Source organism: Catharus ustulatus, chromosome 2 (genome assembly GCF_009819885.2).
Source record: "Catharus ustulatus isolate bCatUst1 chromosome 2, bCatUst1.pri.v2, whole genome shotgun sequence".
NCBI classification, from domain to species: domain Eukaryota; kingdom Metazoa; phylum Chordata; class Aves; order Passeriformes; family Turdidae; genus Catharus; species Catharus ustulatus.
In genome coordinates, this window is record NC_046222.1 from 92675526 (window position 1) to 92695133 (window position 19608).

At 36.1% G+C, this 19608-nt stretch overlaps 1 protein-coding gene across 1 annotated transcript in view; it reads right to left on the reverse strand.

The window, feature by feature from the left end:
- The window catches only part of VWA3B (von Willebrand factor A domain containing 3B), a 64302-nt gene that overhangs the window by 23094 nt on the left and 21600 nt on the right, over positions 1–19608 (reverse strand). The window contains exons 9-20 of the mRNA XM_033052477.1: positions 15912–16028; positions 14133–14329; positions 13352–13506; positions 11465–11603; positions 9874–10005; positions 6784–6882; positions 5053–5235; positions 3558–3685; positions 2364–2470; positions 1562–1699; positions 696–732; positions 421–577 (exon numbers count right to left, since the gene is read on the reverse strand). Coding sequence (XP_032908368.1) covers positions 421–577; positions 696–732; positions 1562–1699; positions 2364–2470; positions 3558–3685; positions 5053–5235; positions 6784–6882; positions 9874–10005; positions 11465–11603; positions 13352–13506; positions 14133–14329; positions 15912–16028 — 1589 coding nt within the window. The remainder of the gene's footprint in view (positions 1–420; positions 578–695; positions 733–1561; positions 1700–2363; positions 2471–3557; positions 3686–5052; positions 5236–6783; positions 6883–9873; positions 10006–11464; positions 11604–13351; positions 13507–14132; positions 14330–15911; positions 16029–19608) is intronic.

Below are 19608 nucleotides of genomic sequence, written 5' to 3' on the forward strand. Positions count from 1 at the left end.
TACCTTTGACTGTGTTCACAGACACATGTTAAAGTTGAGAATGTACAAATGCACGAAATGCCCACCAGCACCCTTTTCCAGATGACTTTGTGAAATAAAAGACATCCTTCAGTGAATTAATAAGTATCAGTGGAGGCTGTGGTGCTCAAGAAATTGCCTAACACCCAATGGCTGCACACTGCCACCAGCTGGTAACTGTGAAACAACTTCAGGGTAAAGCACGCAAGACATACTCATAGTTATCAGTTTTATCTTCTTACTGATGCATGAATGAACATCCAGAAATGCATGATACATTTAGTGCACATCAACAATCTGCAACACCAGAAAATGTTATTGTGACATTCATAGAAATGAATTTTAAAAATCCTTTTGAAAACACTATTTTGGTCTAGCTTTCACACAGCACAGGAGTTTTACCTTATCAAATACTTTAGAAACTACATGCTTGTCCAGAATTGGGATGTATTTTGTACTGCGAGGGACAGCTGTAGGAGCTAAGGCATCCATGATGGTGAGTCGCCTAGCAGCCAAGCCGTGGGTCTTTAACCAGAGAGCTGAAGAGATATCTAGAGAACTAGAAAAGAGAGACTGAGATGTAGCACAAGGTAGAAATACAATTGAAAGTTTGAAATGAGTGAAGAAAATATGTAATATATAAGTTTTGTATTTCATTTATATATGCACACACATACCTTTTAGATGCCCTTTCCACATTCTGCATTTTCACATCTAAAGAAAACATTTGCATTTTGTTATCTCAGAGATTTTGTGCACACAAAAAATATGCATAAATAAGTTGCCATATAATAGCACTGATTTTTTTATTTGAGCCTACAAGCAGCATCATGCACAAGGCCTATACAACATTTCAGTTGCTAATTAAGCACTGAGAATTACTTTTCCCCACCTCCATTGTGCTTGATCAATAGTAAGATTGTTGCCATATGCCTCATGAGCCCTAATCAGCCAGCCAGGAAATTTATAAAATAGGAAGGTAATTTTGTTTTTTAAATTGGAATTTGTTTCAGTTTATTTATTTTTGACCAAGACCGAAGATTAACTAGCTTATTTCCCGAGTCAAAATGTAATACTGAGTACTACCACTAATGAGGTGATGAGGAGTAGCTAATTTAAGGTACACCAATATGAAAATCTCTATAAAAGATGCACAAAAAACTAAACATAAGATGCTGAAATGTAAAAAAGTCAAACATCTTCAAGCGTCATAGGTAAGGTTTTACAATTACTTAGACAATATATCATAAAGTTCTGAGTTGGACTAATTATTGAAAGAAATTAATACTATCTGGATGTATTTCTAAGCCCCACTGAAAACCCAGTAGCAAACTTCTAGTTTGGGAACTGGCAGGAGTCTGGCCATAGCTGTAAGGACACTCTCACAGTACCCAACTTCATGTCCAACTCTGCATCTCTGCTGAGTTTCAGTCCTTTGTACTGCAGATCTTCACAGTTTTGCCTCAAAGGAGGCACCATTAGTTACGAACGGGAGAAACCTTATCATCTGCCCCACTTGGAGCTTCTTATTCTGTCAACTTGCCTTTGAAAATGGTTGTACATTTCACACCCTTCTTGACAGAAAAACCCTTTTCCTCTGGATTCACTCCTTCCTCTGGGCTTCCTTCCCTAGATTTCACACCTTGGCTCAGGATTCGCAGCAGACTTGTCTTTGTTTGATCTGTAGTTGTTGAAAGGGAAAGAAAGGAAGATCTAATTTACCGCTCAAATACATACCTGGGATTTTTGAGTTCCTCTTTAGTATTCAGTATCTAAGGGACTGCCTACATAATACCTCAAACAGAAAACTACTTCAACAGTAAGTTGTACTTCGCATTTTCCCAAAAGATGAGGGTTTATTTTACTTCAGCTGGGTAAATTAAGTTTCAGACTTCATACAAAGGACACTTCCAGGAGAAATGTAGTAGTAAGGGTGTAGTAAAAGGAAACATTAGTGTAAATAATGCTGTAATTGGTACAATAGAGATCACCTCTTCATTCTTGCCAATGATGTACTTACTTAGAATAAAAAGAGATTATGGTTTAATATCTACTGTTAAAAAACTGTTTACAGAGCTTTCATAACATTCTGCTAAAATACTACTTTTTCATGGCAGGGCCTGTGACAAAGCACAAATGAGCAGACGTTTGTCTGGTTGGGCCAAATGAGTAGGATGGCTGAAAAGCAGAGATGAAAAGTTTAGATTTTCAAAATGATGATTACTTAAGTCAGCAAACACTTAATTTGTTCCCAAAACGAGGGATGATTTTTTGCTATTTGCAAAAGAATCATTTCAAGGTAATGAATGAATTCTGCTGCCAATTACAGCTCATTTGAGTCTTACCTGCATATAATGCTTTCTTTCTTCGGGCTGGACTGGCAGCAGTGCTTTGCCCAGTTTGCTCATGTGATGGCACTGATGGTTCTTCTGAAGTACAGCATGGAGTACTCCTAAGAGAATTACTCAGCTCTTAAATGTGTTTGGTTACAGGGACACAGTGTGTCTGCTTGTGATTACTGTTTGTAAGTGACAAGAAGAAATTACTGCAACATATAACACCAGTTTAAAAAATGCTAAGCTGAAGTTTTCTGGCAATTTAAACACTGATTTCAAATGCTTCCAACAGTGGAAAATATTTTTTGTTATACCAATATGCATTTCAAAGGAGAGTTCAAAGAAGGTTAAAATATTCTTAGGTTTTTTAATTATTTAAATGTACTTTCTTACTTTATTTAAAAGATGTTCATTACTTTTAAGGTAACACCCTCATATACTTTTAATAAAAAAGAATGTTCTGTAATAGCTATTTCAAATCCCAGGGCTAAGTAGCTACCATCAACAATGAAAATATCTGCTACATACCTATATATGCACATATACACACACACACATATATATCTATGTCCCAGCATTAATAAAAAATAAAATATGCAAATTCTGAAATAAACACTTAAAAACTTTTCATACTGGACATCCTACCTGCCCTTTCACACATGAAATCATAACACATCACTGTCCAATTTTAATAACTTTTACTTTATTTTCATTTCTTTACTGTATTAAATTGATTTCTGTCTTAAAAATCTGATTCCTTTTAATGCATTTTTAAAATGTTTTTTACTATTATTGCACAAATAAATACACAAATATATTTTTACATAATTTATGTTTCAAACAGCATATACCAATGAGTGGCCATTTAGTCAGGAAGTATCAAGCCAGCTCTACTTAGATGACCGTAATTTTTCATGAATTCTCTAGGTCAGAGGGACCAATTTTTTCATGTGTTGGAGGCAAAAAAAAAATTTCCCCTCCTTGCTTTAATTATTCATAATATGTTGAGACTATTGGTATATTTGAGATAATTTTGTTTCAGGCATCACAGTATTACTAAATTTTTCTAGATTTTTCTTTTCCATTACCTTGTCTGTTTAAAAAACCTTGAGAGTAAGAAAGCAACAACCCTTCTTTTAAGAAGGAGAAATGTAAGAGATAGTTCCCACCTATTATTAACATAATAACAGAATGAGGACATACTTATTCTCTGGATAATTTTCTTTATTATAAGAGTTCATCATCAGACTTTTCTCATGAAAGGTCTTCACCTTCTCTAGATCTTTCTCTCCTTGATCAATTTCTCTTTTCAAAAGATGCATGTCTTTATTCTAACAAAAAGAAAATCAAATGTTTTAGTACAGTTACTCCAAATTATGTTTCATTTCTGAACTGAAATAATGATCGTTCTGATAGGAACTGACTTGGGACAGCTTCCAAATTTTGTATACTTTTCCATGTAGGCTCTTGTGCTTGGCATTATAGCCTTTCAGATTATTCTGGAAAATGGCAAGCATTCCCTAACTAGCCTGTTACCCCTTGAGATATGAACACCTGTATTTCTGAATAAGGTAATAAGGCCACTACCTTCGCTCATTTCAAGCTAGTAAGGAAAAAAGTAAGGAAATTAATAAAATACAATACAAGGTATGTAATTAAAAGGGACAGCCTGTCATTCTACAGATCTCAACTGTATCACGTACTATCCCAGGCCCAGGGAAACAAAAAACATACTCTTCAAGCAAACACTGGAATTGACTAGGAATCATGTAGGATAGAGGAGGAAACTGGAAGGAAATTCCAACAATGTTCCCTCTACAGCTCCCACAGGGTCACAGGCTCCCATCTCCAAGTCTGGAGATGTACAACACAGACTCTGGCCCTCATTTTCCCAACATGAGCAGTGTCACACAGTCCACACCAGCAGAATCACTGAAATTCCCCAGAACTATGACATTTTTCAAGAGCTGGATTATTTTCGCATCTTCCTTCTAATTGGTGTCTGTAAAGTTCAAATTTCCCAGTACTGTCTTGTACTCATGGTTCAACTACCACCATTTCTGAAATCTATGCAACCAATTCACTGAGTGGTAATTTTAATTAAAAGCAAGGATACATTTCAAATGGGTGTTTCTGTCTATTCAGAAATTTCCTGTTGGAGATTGTTGAGCTGCATAATCACACTTGATAGAATACTGCTATTCTAGACATTTTACTCCTTATAGATCTCTCCCAAGCAGCTACTGCAGAACAAACTTCTGATGAAATCCATAGAATCATTATCATTCAAATTCAGCTCTGCATTCTCTTATTTATTACAAACTATATTTTAACTTTAAACAGTAACTAATTTCTGAAACAGCAGAGATTATGTGTTTCTTCCAGAGCTGATTTGGTCTATATGTACTTTTTAGGTTTTACTTTTCAAGTGGGAGGGCATCAGGAGAAGGAGAATGTGTTTTGCAACAATGGCACTACAAATATACTTTGCATTATATCTAGCAGGCTTTTTTTCGTGGTCTAGAAAAAATTCACAAGCAAAATAATCATATTATCGCTTTCATATCACATCAAATCTGACTAGGATTAACCCTCTCGTTTTTAGTAATCTATTGTAATATGAAATCACAATAATGCAAGTCATATGGCTCTTCAAAGTAGCATGAAGCAGCAAATATATTTATTTTCAGATACTTACAACAATAAACTCTGTAGTATCAGGATCACTCCAACAAACGTTGTAATAATGAAACCGTCCCTCTGTTTTAGTAGATAGTTCATACAAAAATTTATTGGCTTCTATATCATCACAGTTGAAGGATACAGTATGGATGGGAATTTTACAGTGAAGTTGGATTTCAGCCAAAATTATCTGAGGGGGCTGAAAATCAAAAAAACTTCTTATGTTAAAAATGTGGCATCTAGAAACATATTTATCAAAACATGGAGAACTTGTAAAAATTTAATCACTCATTCTGTTGCTCAGAGATGGATATAGATCAGTTAAAAGCATCCACTTTACACAGATTGCTATTTCAATTAGAAATCAGCTAAATGAGCTAATTAAAACTGATTTTGAAAGACTGATAAATGCATTAAGGCACATGATGTAAATTGTAATATAATCAGTACTCTTTGTTTCTGAAGTTTTAAAGGAAATTACAGTAATTTCATTATTACAAGCCGCACCATTTTGACCAAAATTTTGGTCTGAACCCGAAGAGCAGCGTATAATCAGGTGCAGCTAATATGTTGATGAGGTTCAGAAATTTACTAACCCGGAAGTACGAGCCCGCATGGCCCTGAGCCAATCCAAGCCCTCATGGTCCTGGCAGAGGAAAAGTGGGACCGATCCAAGCCCTCACGGCCGCGGCAGAGGAAAAGCGGGGCCAATCCGAGTCTGCACAGCCCCTGCAGGGGAAAAGCGGAGCCCATCCGAGCTGACCCGGCCCCTGCAGGGGAAAAGCGGGGCCCTGATCCGAGCTTGCCCGGTCCCTGCAGGGGAAAAGTGGGGCTGAGCCAAGCCTGCACGGCCCTGATCCGAGCCAGTAAACCCCGCAATCCCACGATTCTGTTACTAAATGGTAACTTTGTGAAAGTTGCACGCGGATCCTTGCTGCGAATGAAAGTGCGGCTTACAGCCCGGTGCAGTTTATTTATGGAGGAAAAACGAAATGTTACCGACACCACGGAAGTGCGGCTTATACTCAGTGCGGCTTGAAATCATGAAATTACTGTACTTATGTTTAGGAAATTAAACTACTACATTAGTGTTTAGTTTCACAGGATGTCTGCAAAAATATTTTTGGAAGTATACAAGTGTGGATCTTTTTAAGAAACTAAATTAGTTTAAAGAAAGGTTGATTCAATACCAGGAAAGAAACTAGAGCTTGAGAAAACAGGAAAGCTAGTTTCCTCCTACCATAAAGAAATAAAATTTAGGTGAAAATGTAGATCTATCATCTCCAAAAATGATGAAGGATCTGGTAGAAAAAAAAATATTGATTCAGTTCTCTAAATTCTGGTAACATTTCAGTTTTTCAAAATACTCAAAAATCTTGACAAATTAAGCAGTGTTTGCAATATAATTGTTGTGTTGTTTAAACTTTAATAGCTAAAGGCAGTATCAGCCATTTCCTTTCTTTAACTGTTAAAAAAGTATAAAAGACATTAACAAGGTAAAAAGAAATTACTTACTAATTTTGAAATTTAAAATATTTAAAATATGAATATTAGTAAGTGTACATGAAGCCAAATTATTATTTGGTAAAATATTAATTTATATTCTTAGCAAGAAAAACTGTGAAAAAATGCCAATAAATATCCAAGAGACTCCACAAGATTCAGCACCGCAGGCATGACAGTCATCTCATAATTCCAACTGCTGACACCTCTTTTCTGCATTTTCTGTTTTCTTATTCTGAAATACCTGGTCAGGTCTCCCATCAGTCAAGAGATAAATAGCCTGATTGTCAGTATCAGCAAGAGCAATCTGGAGAGCTTTGAGTGTATTTGTGGAACTTCCAGCCTAAGAAACCAAAGAGCAAAAGGCAAAGAAACAGCTATAAATGCTAACAGTTCTTTGTCTCTGTTCTTAAATTCATAATGACAGTGTACTGATTCAAGGGATAATACAGAACCAAAATGACTAAAAATGGTGAAAACATTTATTTTATGTAGCTAACAAAAGCTAAGTAAGTGTCGAAGTAACATAAACTGGTATCAGATTGGTATTCAGTGCTTATGCAAACACACAGAAGCAAAATGCTGGCAACAGTAATCTGAGTTGTAAAAGAAAAAACAATCACTGAAAGACTATAAACAGATAGGAAGATGTAAGACAAAAGATGCATTCTTGTCATTTTTACCACTGATGCTCCAGCTTGCTAACTCATCACACTCCCTTGAAACACATATTTTACTTAACCAAACAGTTCAAAAGTTGCTCAAAAGAGTTGTGTCATTTCATTTCTCCAAAACTGGCAAAGGAGTTGTCGGTTTTCCAAACTTATTTTTCCAGAGTTTCTCCCATCTACCCCCTTCACACATTAATGTAAGCATCATTTGTATTTTATAACCAAAAAGTTAGCTATAACAACAAAATATGCCCAGAAAACTACTGCTGTGCTCACTAAAAATTTCCATTGGAATAATACTAGCACTTTTCCTATGTCATTCACATACTTAGTGATCATAATCTTTCTTCTTTTTACACTAAATTAAATGAAACGCATTTCATGGAATGCACTTAGGAACCTAAGACCTACATTTTATGTCTTCAAGTGTCCAGCTTTTAAACATTGTGTACAAGACCTTCCAAATTAAAGGTACACGTAAGGTTTACCAGTATGGAAAACTATTTCATCAAGTCTTAGTTTTTTAATGGAACCAAAGCAAAACCTCAAAAAATATAGGAGTCGTGTTTTTATGCTTGTATAACACCTGAGTACTGCTCTGGAGGGCAGTGAAAATTGTAGTGGTGTAAGAAGAGATTCAGGATCCAGGTATATAATGCATATAAATTTATATAAAAGATAAATGTAAATATCCAACATTGACCCATACATGCAAAAACATGCTAAGAGATAACATTATTTCTTCAGTCCTATGAGATGTTAAAATTTCTTCCAGTCCTTCCCACCAGCAATCCATTCTATTAAGAAGGGCAAAGGAAATCAGGTGAAATGGAAGAGAAGGTATATTCTGATAATTATTCTGTATGGCTACATAAGAGTGGAAGGGCCAGGCAACGTGATAGTTCATCTACTTAATTATCTTATCTTCTAACTCACAAACAATCCTTACCAATACCCACTCATAAGAAACAACCGGCCTAAGCTATTAAATTTATCTAATACTCCTGATGTTTTAGTAATTAAAAAGTTTTAGACACATTGCTCATTGTCATGTATAAATTGGCCAAACTGATTTAAAACAAAACAGCTTTTTTCACGTCTTTTCACATCATGGGAACATAGGGTAGATGCAGATGATTTGCAGGAAATAACCCTGTACCTTATGGCAAAAGTTGTTCATTTTAGGTTTCTCAATTGCTGCTGTTACAAATGAACACCAGTTTTATCAGTGTTTAAACAACAATGGCATATTTCAACTATATGACAGTACTAGCACTAAAATTTTAAATGCTATCACATCTAAAGGATTTTTAAGGAGCAGTTAGTTACTGTTTATAGTTCAACTTCCTTATTCATAATCTTGGGACCAAAGAGCATAAAATGGGATCAAAGGATCTACTCTGAATAATATCCCAGAGTAACCCTCTATTCATTTCAGCTTCAGTGTAAAGCCAGTTTTTTGATCTCAGACTTATGCGAGCAATGCTTAAAAGAGGCTACAAGGTCAGCAGCAGATATCATCCCTGAAATAAAGTAGACTGTTCTTGTGCCTTCCTATTCCATTCTAGCTATCTAGATCTGAACTTAGAATGAAATTTATAACAAAAAATTCACACTTTCATGAGTGATTGAAAAGGCCATTCACCAATGCATATACCAGATGGTATCAAAATATGGTAGTTCAAAGTATTATTGAACTTGCATGATGCTGTACAACATACATTACTTAAACAGAGACAAGTTTTCAAGCCTCAAGGAGGGCAGCAAAATAATGCTAAATAATCTCAGTTACAAGTGTTCAGATACTCAGAGAGGCCACACTAATACTTCTTCTCTGTGTATTGGTCTGTTCGTGTTTTCTGAGAATACCAAGTTATTGATCTTGCTTTGTAGTCGCAAAGGTATTACGTAGCTTACCCAATTCCCTCATCCCCAGGAATTTTGGATTAAATTTGAGGAAGAGCTATCATAATGCTGAGGAGTTTTATTATATGAACATGGGGGCTTGTGCTAGAAAATACAATGTGGGATATAGCTATACCTTTGCATAAGTGATTTTTAGTCTTGTGTTCATAACATTGCTGCCCACATTTAAGAGATTAAGTGGTCCCAAAGCTGATAGTTACAATTTGGTGGATGGCTGTGACTGACTACAAGCAGTCACATGTTCGTTCTCAGGTATGTTTGTTCTCATGTTTCTATGGCACCTAAAGTTAGCTTTCTATCCATCAAAAGGGACTAGAAATGCTTCTCCAGTTTTCTGGCACTGGTCTCCTGTACAAGGCCTGAGCTGTAAGACAGCCAGCAACACCTCTCATCTATGCAACAGCCCTGCAGCAAGAATGAAAAATTTAAACACAGTGTCTGAGCAACAGCACGATTCCTACGGAATTCAAATTGGCCAATGCTCGCATTGTGGCTACTAAACATAGCAGGCTGCAAATTGAATTAATATGATTGTATAAATGGGTCCATTGTTAAAGGATTTTTACACCTGCCAAACACATTGTATTCAGATCTGCTTAATTTTTCCATCAGCTATATTGTCAGTTTACTCAAGTCAAATACTTAGTCTATGCAAAACCATCCTAGCTATATAGAAAGTGGAGGAACATACACAACTTTGAACAAACACCCTTTGTAATAATTTGCTGCCATATTACCTCAAGCCCTTTTATCCAAAGCCAAGCATCTTGCAAATTTTCCTCATTAACTTCAGCAAGTTTCTCTTGCCATGCCACTGCTTGGGCACTAAATTTCACAAAGTTAAATCTCTTCTTGTGCCTCAGTTGTTCCTGCAAGAGACAGCATCTGAATTTTACCTACTATTAAAAGAAAGAATACTTGTTTCCTGAAATACTGAGTAATATAAATTATTTTAATTATTATATAGTTAATTATATGATTACAATAAATTATTATAACACTTATATAAGTGTTATATACTTATATAACACTATAACTATTATATAATAAAATCTATGGCACTCAGAGAGACATACAAAACCAGAGACAATTATTGCTTCCAAGTATTAAGATAGTCTGAAATTCCCAAAATTAAATCTCCATATATTCATATTTCTCAAACAATTTAAATAGCAAATGTGAAGGAGGACATGAAAGAGAGTGAAACCAGATATGACCAGTGGTGTAAGAAAGGGATTATCACCGCTTATCAGAGGAAATTGAAATCAGAAAGAAAGATATCACTTAGAGGAGGAGAACAAGAATCATATAAAGAGTTCTGGCAAGGGGAACTAGGACATCAGGAGAAAATCAAGAATTTGATTAATCTGCTTTTGGACAGAACTTATAAGACAAGGAAGATTTGTGTAAGTGAGTACAATCTTTCAGAGCCTGAAGTCTTTGCCTCCCATTCATCACAATTTTTGTGCAGCTTCCTGTGAAACCTTCTGTCACAGTATCTAATATATTTCTAGTAATGACCTGCTTAAAGGACCACAAGAAACTATGTCCTATGACTTGAAAACTTAGCTCAAAAACTTCTCTGTCATAGTTTTAATTTTTTTAGTCCTACCAATGATTGCTATCAATGCCAGACTGAATTTTCATTTCAGTTATTTCTTTTACGACTAAAGAAATTTAAGATTAATCATATCTCTGAAATATTAATGTAAGCTTAGGTGACATCATTGTAGACTTCTAAAACCAGACAAGACTAATCCTGTCTTAGGTGTGTCTCCCAGTACTCACAGCTTTTGAGGTACTCCTGCACTTTGCCAGTCCCTTTGCAAAATTCTGAGTCACTGTAAGATGCAAGAAAGTTCAAAATGTTCTACACCTTCTATTGCAGAAGTATGAAGGTGAATCTAGAACATACATTACAAATCACAACAAGCCAGTGAAATGACACTGCTTAAAAGCACAAATGAAAATGACAAAAGGTGTTTCATTGCATAGGGTTTTTTTTAAGTTTGGGGGCTTTTTGTTGGTTTTTTTGCTTGTTTTTCTTTCTTTTAGAACGCAGGTGGCTTGAGGGAAAGAACTACTTAAGCCCTTTTAATTTTTAATATTTTCTCTAGTTTTTTTTTCAAATAGATGTAAAAATGAGGGGAAATATAAATTCTTAACTAAAAAATGAGCACGTGAAGAAAAATCTAAATACGTTGATGAAGCTGCTGTTTTTAAAAAACTTTTTTTTAAAATTAACAAAAAGTACAGTAACAACCATCCTGAAAAGATCAATTTACTCTAAAATGCTCCTCAGCCTTTAGAGTCCTCCCTTTATCATACCTGCATTAGCTGAAATATTTTTTCCTTCACTAGTGGAAGCTTGTTGTTCATAGACTGGGATGTATCAATAAGAATATAGACATCATCTTCTAACACATTCCCGAAAAGCCCTCTGCTTCCTTGTTGAAGCCACTTAATTCTGGGGGAGGAAAAAAAATATCAAAACCTATTCTGTAACATCTTTGGAACTCTGTGTATCAGAATCTGAAAGGTAGGATCTTTTTGTCACTACTGTACTTCTTATTCTCTTTCCCTAAACACCTGTTAGTAACTACTGTCAGAAGCCCTTGATGTCCCTATATAACATCACAAAACATTTTTAGTTTTTTATTCCAATAGAAATCTAGAGACAGACAAAAAAGAAGACAAAACAATACAGCACCTTTATGAAGTCAGTTAGCAGGTAGTTTGGGCTGGGAAATCCAGTGTAGAAGGAACTACAACTATGGCCCCTGTATCTGTTTTCCAGACTCATCTCAGTAAATCATTTAAGCCTATACTACTATGTCTCCCTTCTTAGGAAACCACTTGAGAACCTCTTCTTCAAAGAACTTAAGCACTTTGAAGAGTCTTAATACAACACTGATGCTTCAATGGTTTGTGGACCTTGAGCCTTAAATACAGAATTAGATTTATATTTTAAACAGGACTGGAGTGTGCTTGCCAGTTAAATACATGCATACATACTGCTCTGCACAAGAACATTTCCTCAGTAATGGCTGCAACAAGTGTAAATCAAATTTCCATTGAGTCACAAAATACTCATCTACACTGAAACAGAGACATTTAACACATGGAACATCATGGCCCCGGGAAAAATATTCATATCCACAAAAGGTTTCAGAAAAAATTACATAATGGAAATGTAAGGATACTCCTACAGTAGCTACTGATAACTATTTTGTCATTAGTTATTTCATCCAAAGTGTTTGATGAGGTCTACCAAGACTTTTCAACATCTAGATGAAACATTCAAAGCAGAAAGCCCTTAATCTTTACTTGGATTTCAAAAATCGGTACTCACCAAAACTGCTTATCTCAAATTTTCCTTTGACAGTATGTAAATGTTATCCTAAATACAGTAAGATGAAGACAAACTAGAAGGAATAACAAAATTCTATTTGATCTTGCTAAATATAATCAGGCTATTATATTTTCGATAGGAAAGGAGCAATAAAAAGGAAAATACACCAATAAAATGAAAGCTCACATCCTGCTTTTTTTAGTGAGGTATCTCACTGTCCTAATATACAAACCAGACGGCAGCATTTATTTTCTCTGTTCTACAATGTGTTTTCCTTAGACCGCCTATTATTTTGTAGATGTCATACAAAACTTAAGTGTCCATATGGCTGCAGAAATGCCAATTAGGTAGTTAGTTTGAGCAGCAAACTTCTGATCATGTGCATCACTTAGCTCATGCCCTGATCTGATCTAGATTGTTCAAACTTGTCTTCAACACAAAATTGCGAAAAGGGCAGATAATGACTATCAGTAAAGGCATGGACCAAGCTGTACTTCTTGGTGTCACAAGGGATCCTAGGTATGCAGGATGAATGTTTACTATGTTTTGTTGATGATTCTTGAAGCTGTCTGCCACCTTACAGTCCCAAAACTTTCTGGCACTTTTAGCAGTATTTCAAAAATGTGCAGACTGACTTTCACACCTGTGTTTCAGAAGGAGAACAAAAGTTCAAAACCTTCATCAGTTTTCTTCTATGGCTACTAAGAACTCCAACACATAAGATTCTGATTTAAAATAGACTTCTGGCTTAGCACTGCTACTGTCAGTTTACCAACCACTTCAACTTATTATGACAGTAAATGTCAAACTTTTCAACGCTCATGTAAAGTGATCAAACCGATTTTACGTGAAATAACACAAACCTTTCTTCTACTTGTCTGAGAGCTGTCCTCATTTTCTCTTTGTACTGCTTATACTTTTCTGTAGTAACATATACATGGACTACAGATCCATCTTTCCAGAGGGTATGCACAAACTTGTCACAGTATCTTGCATGAATTATCTTCCTCTTTGTCTCCTACAACACGGAAAAACACAATTCATGTGGAAAACATATTATTTTGCAGTGTCTTTAATATTTGAGGAGCAAACTTCAAAGGTACATGCTTGTTGCACATGAACAGGAGTAGAAATATGGGATATGGTGGTCACAGAATTTGCTCCTAAAAAGATTCAATTAGAAATTGGTTTTGTTCTTGCAGCTAGCAAAAAACAGAAGCTTACCAAACAGTGCAATGGCAAACCTTGAGAAAAACAAATAAAAGGCAAACTAATCTAAATTTTTTTGAGGAACTGGAAGACACTGCAGCAGCTGAGACTAACACATCCTCTAAATATAATAAGAAATTGTTGCCCCACCCCACAGAAATACAAAGAAAACCAAGGCAGTGCTTAAGCCGGACCTGATTCTTCCTCTTAGATTTTATGAGAACCAGCAAGGATTCCTTAAAGCAATCATTCTCAAAAAGATCTTTGAAACATTCCTCTTCTATGTCTCATTAATTAATAATCTGATTTCAACAAAAACTACAAAACAACACCATACACTGTATCATTAATTTATCCATCAATCAAGTTTTCAAGCTTTAAAAGAAAAAAAACCAAACAACTCACAGGACATGAGGGAAAATTAACAATACTCACAACATCAGTTTGTGAACATTCATTCTCTGGTTTAATTTTTATGTCAACAAGCTCATCTACATGGCGAAAAACACAATCAGCAAGGGCATCATACAGCGTGAGCTTCTGAGCTTCCAAGCCATACTTCTGCAACCACTTCTCAGAAGTCAAATATTTGTCAGTTATATGTTTTGGTAATGGATGATCACCTTTGTTCGCTAATAAAGAAAATAAACAAAAAACATCTCCTGTAAAACATGGTTCATTTTGGATAAGTTGTTTTCAAAAGCAGACTGATACTGGAATCAAAATTTCCAAACCTGTTCTGCTTGCTCTGACAGCATCGGAGTGAATAGATACTTCTGGGTGATTCTTAATAGCCTACACTTTGGCTGAAAGGCTTTTTTCTTATCTTATCTGGTAACTCCCTGCAACAAATTCTTTTATAACTGGGGAAAAAACCCACCAGAAGACGGGGAGCAAAGACAATAGATACTGAGAAGATCAACATACAAAAGAATTTTTTTTAGTAGTTGAATTACAAAATTCCAGAAAGTATTCCTGAATGAGATGTCTAACTTCAAGGAGAATCATCTGAGAAAATGAAACAACAGAAGATATAATTGAAAATACAGTCAAGACCATTGGCTAACATTAACCTTTTTAGAGATGGCTATTTAAAGTAAAAGGCAAACTACAATGTTTTACACATTTTCTAAGGATTGTCTTAAGGTAGGGCACTGCACATATCTGGACACCAGTATAGTATACAGATAATACAGACAAAATAATAGGACACAGGACTCTCCACTCACTCATCACCATCCCAATAAATCACACCTAAATCAAATGACAAGGCAGTGGGTCACATAGCAGGGTACCATAACACTTTAATTTTGGTGGACCAAGATGGTACAAATGTCTACTCAGTTTAGATGCAGCTACAATGATCACAGTATTGAGAGTTTGTAAATAAACTTATGGAGGCATCTACTGCCTTTACACACACAGAGATCAGCCAACATCAGGGCAGGTGCACAGTCAGAGCCTGTTCATGTGGAAACCTTTGCTTTATGATTGCTTGTGCTGCTTAAAACAACAAATGTCACAAATGTGCTCACACAATTTTGAAAAGAAAACTGTTGTTTTCTTTCTTCCACGTGCTTTACACAGAGCATCTCCATTTTTGCAGGACTGAGTAGCTTCTCACTGTCCCATGTTAAAGCCTTCCAGAACAGAACTTCAGAAACCAGCTATGCTTCTGTCTCCAGAGTACTTATTCTCAATTGTTTTCAGACCTCCACCCTTGACAAAAATGTAACCCCTGTGCTTCTTCCCTTTATGTTGAATGAACTAGCTACCAGGTTGGAGGCTATCCCAAGAAGACTGTGATAGGAGAGGGATGAGGTATTTCCCCAGCTGTGTAGGAAAAATGGATGATTTACTGGTTCAGGCAGACAGCAAGAGATAAAAAAATCCCCCAAATAATTTCCATATTCTAAAATCTAGGTAAATTCCAAACCTTGTCAGTGGTAAACTAAAAATGCTGTGTTTCAGCCTGAGCTGTTAAAGTTTAGCAAGTTTAAGCCATAGTAAATGGAGATTTGTATTGGAAAGTTTGAAGCAATCCTATGTTTAGATAACAATTACAGGGGCTATATAGACATATAGGTGCTATACCCTGCATACAGACATTTTTGATAAAATCATCCCCAAACTGATGTGCAATCAAATCTGTTCACAAAAATACGTTGATCATTAATATAATGGTAGTTGTCTTGAAAGAAATAGAAATTATACCATCTAGAGAAGCAGACTGGTCAGATTCTGATAAGATTTTCTGAACTTGTCTCACTGTACTCCTGGCTTCTTCCAGCTCCTTCCAGATCAAAAATACATCTTCACGGACACCAGCTACTGCAAGAGAAATAATAAATAGAACTCCACATTTTTATACAATTTCCACTTTTTGTAACTCCTCAATCCCAACAAAGTCATTGGTATACCCAGATCTTGCCATATAACCTTGTTTTCTTGAGATCTCATTGTAATGACAAGAGCTGTTTTCTGATAGACTTAAAAAAATGCTCAAACCTGGCTCCAGAATGTGAGGGGTGCACAGTGTGTTGGAACTAACCTCCAAAGCTGGCCACAGATTGTTCCCACAATGGAAGCAAACATATTTTAGCACTGTCAAAAAATAGTAAGGAAAATCCACAATGGAATTCACTGGCTTTCCCCTTCACTTCATTGCAAAACCTGGGTCCAAATAGTAAACTTAGTTGTGACATTTTAAAGAGAAGACATTTTTTACTCTTTCCATTTCCTAAAGTACATAATTAATTTTATTTAAATCTTCTTTCCCTGATGACTATCTGATGAAATTTTACTAAAGATAAATTTATTTTTACCCCAACAATTCTAAACAATCATAAACAAATGCTACCAAAAAAAAATACTGCTAGGCTATATTTAAAAAAAAAATAGAACAATCCAAAGCTGGAACAGAGACAAGGTTTTCTTAATTTCAACAGATATGTCTTTCTTGATGAAAATAGCAAATATATTTATTTATTTCATAAAAGAAACTACTAAAATTTAGACACCTTATATACCTAAGCAGTAGGATCACTTTTTAAAATGTGCTAAATTAGGTTACTCTCAAAGTTTAAATTGCAATATAAGACAATGCAGAGAAACCATGTGCAGTGTTACAGTAAAAATTTTAAAGAAACTAAATCATCAGCTATCCTAACTACAAATACAGGTTACAAAGTGTTACACATCCTAATCTATTAATGAATTGCACATAAAAATGCTGAACAAGGCAAACTGTATCTTATCCAGTGGTTCAGCTAATATACAATGATGGTTCACTGTATGAAAGATAAGATATGCGAACTTGTCTATTAAAGTAGGCTGCCAGTTCTTTGATAAATTTTCTGGAAGAAAAAAAAATAATATAAAGTTATACAAATAAGAAATCAATTTTAATTGTGAAATGTTTTCAGTTTCCAAGAAATATTTTGAATTGTGTTATTGTACACTGCCATCTCCTGGGACCTTCCTGCATTTCAAAACATCTGTTGCAGCCATTAGGACAAAGATCAACATTTCCTAAATCACAAAAAGGTTCAGTAAGGCAGATCATTCCACAACATAAAACACAAAAGGGAGGGAAAAAAACCTCAGTCTGTAATCTCAGTCTGTTAACACTGGTTAAGAAAAATATTCTCTTCAAATATTTCAGAAATAATTCAACTTTTATTTTATAAGCAATCCCTCCCCAGAAAAGCAATCACATGCGTTCATACCACACATGAACGTAGTCCTAAGTTTAAGGCTATTTAGAATGCAATTCCAGTGGTGCTGTCTCCAACTAAATCTGGATATCCTCCACAAGCTGTTAATTACTGCCATCCAAATTTAATGTTATTAATATTTTAATGTAATGTTTGAAAATATTGAAATAAATATGCATACTTCAACTACCTTTAAAACAATAACCATTATATATCATTGTGTTGCTTCATTCCCCCTTAAATTGATGCTATGAACTCATCAGTTTAACAGGATTATTGTTACTGTCTCCATTAAGGTAGATGGAATTAATTGTTATTACATGAGAAGGTATTTTTTTCCTCATTTATGCTTGTAGCACAGCAAAGTAAAACTGCATACCCTTTTAAAACAAGTATGTTTGATACCACTTGCTACACAAGACAACTGCAAGCACCAAGAACTGCACATTGTGAAATTCCAGTTGCTTAAAAACTTTTTTTTCCAACAACATTTTTCCTGATTTCAACTGGGAGAGAAGCTTGCAAGCAGCATCTCTCTCTATACAGGAAACTCAGCTACACCTCTACCTTGGCCCCTCTGTCCCTACAGCTAAGGAGGAGTTGCAAAAAACCCATGTCTTTCAAAACGGAACCCCCAAAATCAAAACCTACATACACATGCAAGGCATAGTATCTTCCAGATGTGGCCCATCCCTCAGAGCACATCTCTTGTAAATGACCAAGAAAGCATGAACTTCACTTTGGTTTAAATTCCCTCTGCTCACACCTCATTTTTGGGGACCACCAACCAAAGAAAATCAGCCCTCTGGAAGGTGCAGTTCACAACCACTCCAAGCCACTGTCTCTTGTAACATTCAGGCATCCAAGTCCCAGGAACAATCTTGTCTTAAAGAATTACTTTTCCAGGGAGAGTAAGGGTTCTCCCGGTTCCCCCCATCATGAAGCACTTTCCCAGCTGCTCTGGGTGTCAGTGTAACAGCCAGACATCTGGGGACCCCTCTGGTTCTGACTCAAAACCCACCCCACTGCAATGGCAGGAGGATGTCCAGCAGTCACACACGGGGGGACCAGCCTGAACACCCTGCTGCACGTGTCCAGCCTGCGCCAAGCTCCACCAGCTTCCCTGGGCTTTCCCTGCAGCCATCCTGACCCTGCAGAGTGCCTCACCCTGGAAAATGTTCCAGGAGTGCTCTGCCTGCAGGTTAAGGCGTTTCTGCTCTGGAGAAGGGAGGCCCTAGAGAAGAGGAAGAGGATGAGGAAGAGGAAGGTTACAGGGAGAGCCTGTGGCAAGGGGCAGAAGCATTTTGCTGACACCCACAAACTGAGAAGCAAGATGGTAGACCTAAGCAAAAACACAACCACACTTGCACGTGTACACGGAAACTCATTTCCATTTCCCAGTTATTTAACTTGCAGACAATCTCAAAAGAAGCAATTTTTCCACATGTACCTCCCCATAAACAAGCTCATCCTGTTTGGCAAGTCACTGTAACCTATTTGATTTCCATATTGCTAGTGAAAAAAATCCTGTATAATTTTTTTTAAAGCCTACAAAATATCCAAAATATCTACAATATCTTTGAAAAAGGAAGCAAATACCAATACAAAAGCAAATAATGGAAAACAGATGCATTTCTTACTTGTCTGAATAAACTGTGAAAGCAAGTAAATCCAAATACAATTAAATAAAATCTATTTGAAAATTAATTTGCTGGCAAGGGAAGATGGGGAAGTTGATTTTCTTCACTGTCAGTCCCTTTCTCGGCCTCCACGTGGCAGCAGAACACAACAATATACCCTTATGCATTGATTTTTAAAATCTACACTTAGAGGGGGATGAATGAAGGCACAAAGAAGCATAAGAGGATAGTCCACAGCTTTTACCTGCATACCTGCCAGGTCAAACAGCACTGAAACTCACTGCAGCCCAATTCTTCCCCTTTTCCACTGGGCAAATGGACAAAGCAAATGAACTTTGTAACCCATGTGGTATCACAGAACAGTTACCTGCATCACTCTCTACACATTAGCAAAGAGATTTGCCAGGCCAAGGTTAGGCTGCTGAGACTAGACAAAGCACATGCAAGAAAAAAACAGAGGCAATGATCTTTGCTACAGCTTCTAGGTAAAGTAGCTACTCTTCAGTCATTATCCTGGCTCTCCAAAGAGGGGGTTCAATCTTTCCCATGTCAGTG